Source organism: Orycteropus afer, unplaced genomic scaffold (assembly GCF_000298275.1).
Source record: "Orycteropus afer afer isolate SDZICR_OR568_19922 unplaced genomic scaffold, OryAfe1.0 scaffold00126, whole genome shotgun sequence".
Lineage (NCBI taxonomy): Eukaryota > Metazoa > Chordata > Mammalia > Tubulidentata > Orycteropodidae > Orycteropus > Orycteropus afer.
This window is the reverse complement of record NW_006921713.1, coordinates 4,419,706-4,426,389: the sequence shown is the minus strand read 5'-3', so window position 1 is coordinate 4,426,389 and position 6,684 is coordinate 4,419,706. Positions and strand designations below refer to the sequence as shown.

The 6,684-nt window shown below is 37.8% G+C and overlaps 1 protein-coding gene across 1 annotated transcript in view; it reads left to right on the top strand.

Annotated features, from left to right (window-relative positions):
• DERA (deoxyribose-phosphate aldolase) overlaps window positions 1-6,684 on the top strand; it is a 148,961-nt gene that overhangs the window by 39,800 nt on the left and 102,477 nt on the right. The window contains exon 6 of the mRNA XM_007944480.1: window positions 1,603-1,731. Coding sequence (XP_007942671.1) covers window positions 1,603-1,731 — 129 coding nt within the window. The remainder of the gene's footprint in view (window positions 1-1,602; window positions 1,732-6,684) is intronic.

Here is a 6,684-nt window from a genome sequence, read left to right as displayed (position 1 = left end):
TATCTTCTGTGTCTGTGTTAATTGGTTTCCCTTTTCTTTGTTGAAGAGGGTCTGTGCAATCCTTCTGCCTAGTCCGCCATGTTGCCGGAACTCCCCCCGTGTATATATTTTTTATAGAAATATTTATTCTTTTTTTTTTTTTTTAAATCAAACTGTTTTCAATATGGTATGTGGAAACCTGCAGATGTGGTTCTGGAGTCAAAGTTGATAAATTTAAGGCTGCATCACTGAACTCCATGACAAATGGCTTTTTAACACAAGTATCCAACACTATCTGGCTAGGCTTAATACATTGTAGTCAGAATTGCAGTGGTGTCCCTAGGAGGACGCAAGGGCAGGTGTGAACTGTACTGGGTAACACTGTCAGAGGCAGTAGCATCAAAATGACTGTAAATAAAGTTGTTGTGCAGTGTTTCAGCAGAAATTTATTGTTTTTTAATAAAATAGCCCTATAATTAGTTACACAACAACAAAAACAGTTTTTTTTTTTTTTTTTGAGAGCCTAGCTTACTTGTACCAACGTACTTGTAAGGCTAAAACTATAGTAATTTACTTTTTGGACCTCCTGGTGCACTGTGGTCAGAGCTGTCATTATTACCCAATTATAATGATGCTTCAAATCATGTGGTTTTGTCTGTATGAGTTACATGAATGTACTGTTGTTTTTGTTGCTGCTGATGTTATCTTAGTCACTGATTTTATCAGATTTTCTGTGTTTTAGCGATATACTGTTGTAATTAATATTTGTAAACCTTTTTGGGGAATGACGTAATGAAGGAAAAGAAGGGGAAAAATCAAAAAAGTCTTCCACTCAGTTACTAATCATGTTTTAATTAATTATGTTGTAATTCAATGAAGAAAGATTTTTGAAAACAATTTTGTTGTTAGTATTCATATAGTCTAAGAAATACTACATTTAAGCAATTTACAACTGTATTTATCACATACTATTCTATGATTAAAATTGATAATCAATATTAGTAAGAATTCTGTATGAACTGGTATGGGAGGAGGTCCATCGAGGTGAGTGAACACCATGAGCTGCACTGTATACCTGCAGTGGCACCAATCCTTGTGATACCACTGCAGATATGTAGATAACACATGCAGGCAGATAGTGGGACAAGCTGCCATGTCTTTATTATAAGTAACAGAACTCTCCAGAAAGGTCTTCTTTATATTCCAACCACAGAACTGAGTGGAAGAATTAATAAGGACTTGATTTTTGATTATAGTTTGCAGAGGGGCATATTAGTGTGTACTAGATAAATTTGTTTTTTCTTATAAGTGACCATCATATGGGAGAGGTAGACTTTATTTGTAATTTGAATGTCACTGTAATGATATTTAAAAAGCTCCATGACTCTGGACCTAGGGCCAGTGCTTGGAAACAGTTTTATGGTAGCAAACTAAGCATTCCTTGTAACAAGATGTGAACTGCAACAGAATGCTCTAGGCAATATTAAATTGGGGTGATTTTTAGAAAGTGACAAATGTTTTATGTTTCCTAAATCTGAACTGGGTCCTACCAGCTCTAAACGGCTGCCAAGTTATGTTATCACTTGCCTGCCTTGTAACTGCTTCAATTATTTCCTCCCCCAGCCCTTTATGATGAGATTCGTCAGTTTCGCAAGGCCTGTGGAGAGGCTCATCTCAAAACCATCTTGGCAACAGGAGAACTTGGATCTCTTACTAATGTCTATAAAGCAAGCATGATAGCAATGATGGCAGGTAAGTGTTTTATATTCAAATTATATTTTATATTCGAATGATGTTTTTAGGAGGAATAAGTAAGTGAAAGCACTTGGCTATTGAAATGCCGACCACTTGGAATTTTTTTTTTTTTGCAGGTGTCACATATTTTTGTACAATGTAAAGTGGTCAGAAAGTTGGCTTTCTTCCACGTTTCTTGTCATTTCATTGCTGCACTATTCTTGAAAGGCAGTAGATGGCTCTCTTGTTAGTGAATTGTCTTCTGTGTTATTCTTTGATTATTCATTCATCAACATACATTAGACAGGAATTCCTTTAACTCTGACTTATTCCTCTCTTTGAATTTAAGCTTTTGATTTTTGTCACAGATATGTGTCTATACTATCTAAAGCAGCCTCTGCTTTTGTTTGTGTTATTTGTTTTTAAGTTAGTACCAAAAAAAAAAAAACCAAAAAAAAAACCCCAAAAAAACCCCAAACTCATTGCCATCAAATTGATTCCAACTCACAGTGACCTTATAGGAGAGAGTAGAACTGCCCTATAGGGTTTACAAAGCTGTAAATCTTTGCAGAAGCAGACTGCCTCATCTTTATTCTGTGCAGCAAGCAGCTGGTGGGTTGAAACTGATGACCTTTTAGTTAGCAGTCCCATGCTTTAACCACAGCACCACCAGTGCTCCTTAAGTTAGTACAGTATCATTGCTTTTTATACCTTCAAATATAGGTTGACTTATTCTTTATCTCCATGAACAGCAGGTCTATCCACTTAGACGTCCAAGCTTGAGACCTGGGAGTCATGCTTGATTCTTTTTTTCTCACCTTCACATAAATCAGTGAACAACTCTGGAGTGTTCTACCTCTTTACTATGTCAATACTTTTTCTGTCCATTGTGAGTGCTGCTACCTTAGACCACTGCTAACACCGCAGGGATTACTTCAGCAGTCTTCTAAGCAGTTTTCCTGCCTCTAGTTTTGTCCCCATCCAATCTGTTCTCCACACTGTTGTCAGAATGATCTTTTTAAAATGCTAATTTGATTGTTATACTGCTTGCCTAAAATCCTTCAATGGCTTCTCCTCATCTTCAAGGATAAATATAAATCTTTAAGCCTGATTTAAAGTATTGGTCTCTTCCTGTATGCTTACCTCTCTCTGACCATGTACTTGTTTATCTATTTCGTTTCTTCATTTAACCAGGCTATTGAAATTTACTGTGAGCATTATAACTTGATAACTTTATGGAACTATTTTGCCTCATCTTCTTCCTATGGAACAGCAGGTGGGTTTGAACTGCTGACCTTCTGGTTAGCAGCCAAATGCCTTACCAGATACTTTTAAATAGTATCCCTTAATTTTTATGTCAAGGAGCCCTCATGGTACATTGGTTGAGCATTGATGGTTTGAACGTGCTCAGCAGCTCCACAGGAGAAAGACCTGACTTCTGTGAAGATTACATCCCAGGGAACCCTATGGAGCAGTTCTGCTTTGTCACATGGCATCGTTATGGGTTGGAATTGACTGGATGGCACCTAACCTCAAGCCTGATTTTTTAAAAAAGAATTCTTCCTAACATCCCTGCTTGTGCATTTTAAGGTCTCATCATGTTTCCTTCATACCATATGTTCCAGTCATATAGAATTACTTGCAGTTCCTTGAAGATGGCATCTTCCAAACCATTTGAGTCTTTGAACATGCTGTGTCTCTGTCCAGAATGCCTTTTGCCCAAATAACTCCTTAACATCTTGCCACATTCAGCACAGGTATCACTCCTTTCAGGAACATTTCCCCTGATGCCGCTTTCTTCCTTATTATTTAGCTCTTATCCTCTCTGTGTGCCATCCACCACAGCATTCAGTTAAAACTTCTGTTGGATAACCTCTCATATTATGATTGAATATTGACATTGTCAGTGCTCTACTTTTGTGGGTTCTGTACTTGGAAGGAGCTCTGGTGACATAGTAGGTAAGGCATTTTGCTGCTAACCATAAGGTCAGTGGTTCAAACCCACCTGCTGTTCCACAGGAAGAAGATGAGCCAATCTAATTCCATAAAGATTTACAGCCTTAGAGGTTAAGAATTTACCCAATGGAGGTCACAATGAGTTGGAATTGACTCGATGGCAGTGGATTTGGTTTTTTTGATTTTATACTTGAATAAATATATGTAAATTCTCTGGTCTTTAATCTGGTTTATCCATTGACTCTCTAGATTTTTATGCTCTTACATACTTTCTGAATACTGTTAGCCTTAGCATCATTCTTTGGAAAATTACTAAAATCAACCCACTAGGCATTAACAGCCTATTGGTCTAGTCACTGCTACTGTATCTAGAAAATATCTCCTTTGGTTGTCTCATTTAGTGCATATTCTCCAAAAATCTGAATATAAAGAAAAATGGAGCATTTGGACAGTGGTTGTTCAGTTCTGTTGGTATTTCAAAGGTTGGTAGTTAGAGAAGACTCATTGCAACTCTTAGGAATCTGGATAAGGCCCTTGGGAGTCAGTCTTAGGTTTGACAAGTTGCCTCCCTTTCATGCTCTTTGCCAGGACAAGGGATTGGTAGCCCAGAATTGTATGATTCTAGCCAGGATGAATGTATATTCATTCTGGGAGATTAGTCAACAATATTCCACCCATCACCTAGTACTCATGACAGGAACATGGTGTTAGGTCATCATGATTTGGAAGCCTATATGTTCTGTACCCTCTCCTCTCCTACTCATAGAAAAAAAAAGAAATGTGACTAGAAATATGTTTTTCCTTGGTCTCTTCCTGTCTACTTGCCTCTCCCTGTTTACATTCTTGTTTGTCTTTTTCATATCTTCATTTAACCGGTATCTATTGAGACTTACTGTGAGTAATATAACTTTATTTGTGGTCTTCTTTACCAGATACACACACACACATACACACACATACAGTTTTATTGTGCTTTGGGTGCAAATTTACAGAGCAAATTTGTTTTACATTCAATAGTTTGTGTACATTTGATTTCACGCCCCAATTACCATCTCCAACAATAACAAATTTTCTTCCCCTCCCATCCCTGTGACTATCTTAACTCCCTGTGCCCTTCTTAACTATGCATTGCTGTCTGTCCAGCCTTCCCTTTATGTGAATACTGCCCTCTGGTGTCTCATGGCTGATTGCTCTAAGGGATGGATCTCCCTAGAGCAGGTGAGTGCATCACTCTGTGGTAGTTGTTCTGCATGTAGGTCTTTCTACTGTTTTGTTGTTCTGAGAGCCAATCCATGGGAATGAGTACATTTCTAGGCCCAAAGGGTAACCCGGGGCCATGGTCTTGGGGGTTCCACCAGACTGTATTTGAGCAGTAATTCTGGTCATTTTTGTGTTTTTGAATTTTGTTCCGTATTTTGCCTTCCACTCTATCTAGGATTTCCAGTTTTGATCCCTTTCCGAGTGGTTGGCATTGGTAGCCGGGTACCATCTAGTTCTTCTGATTTACCAGATACTTTTAAATAATATCCCCTGATCTTTACATCAGAAGCTCTGGTGGCATAGTGCCTAAGGCATTTGACTGCTAGCCAGAAGGTTGGTGGGTCAAACCCACCAGCCACTCCATGGAAGGAAGATGGGGCAATCTACTTCTGTGAAGATTTACTGCCTTGGAAACCCAGTGAGGGTTGCTATGAATCAGAATCAACCTGATGGCAGTGAGTCTGGTTTTTGGTTTGGTTTGAATCTTTACATTAAGGAGCTCTGGTGTCATAGTGGGTAGGACATTTGGCTGCTAACCAAAGGCCAGCACTTCAAACCCACCAGCAGCTCTGCAGGAAGAAAATGAGACAATTTACTTCTGTAAAGATTTACAACGTTTGAAACCCAGTGGGGGTTGCTATGAGACAGAATCGACTGGATGGCAGTGGGTTTTTTAATCTTTACATCAGGGAGCTCTGGTGATACAATAGGTAAATGCTCAGCTGCTAAGCAAAAGGTTGGTGGTTCCAACGACCTAGTAGCTCCTTGGGAGAAAAGAACTGTCAATCAGCTCCCCTAAAGATTACAGCCTAGGTAACCTTATGGGGCAGTTATACGCTGTCCTATAGGGTTGCTGTGAAACAGAATTAACTTGATGGCACACAAAAACAACAATCTTTACATCAGCCCTGTAGTTGATGCTGAAACCTAAGAAGATTAAGTCACTTGTTTAAGGTGATAAAGCTAATACATTACATATAGTCATCATGTGAACCTAGGTCTTCTGGCTCCAGGTTTATTACAGTAACACAACTGTCTCCCAAGGTACTATGCTAGCTCTTATCATAAATGAAAGATACAGTCTTTGTGAATTATAGTAGCATGCTTCATGGTCCATAGTTTGTATTTCCTATCCTGTTAAAAAGGTATTTAATAGACATAAAGTATTTTTGTTAAGAATTAAATATTTAACAATGTTTATATTCTTTTTCTAACTTTCTATATGTAACCATCACAAAATAATCCCCCCAAAAATAATTAAAAAATTTCTGACTGAATCACATTGCTCCTATTTTTGTGGTTGTTTCTTTAATTGGCTTTAAAAAACAAATCTATTTTATTGAGATATGCTTTACATTCTGTAAAATCCAGGTGTTAAATGTACCATGTGATGAGGTCTGACCGTTTGTGTACACCTGTATAACCCTTGCCCCAAACAAGAAGTAGGTCATTTCCATCACCCCAGAAATACCTTTGTGTCCCCTTGCAGTTTCTATTCCTCATTCTCTCCCAAGGTTCAGTGACTGATCTGATTTTATTATCATAGATTAGTTTTATTAGCTTTAGAACATCATGTGAATAGGATCACACAGTATGTATTCTTTTGTTCCTGTTTATTTTTCCATTCAAGATAATAGCTATCAGATCCATCTACGTTGTTCTATGTATCAAGAATTTGCTTAAAACTATTATATTACACAAATATAGTAAGTTGTTACATTTATTGATATAAAATTGTTTATAAAATCCTCTTTT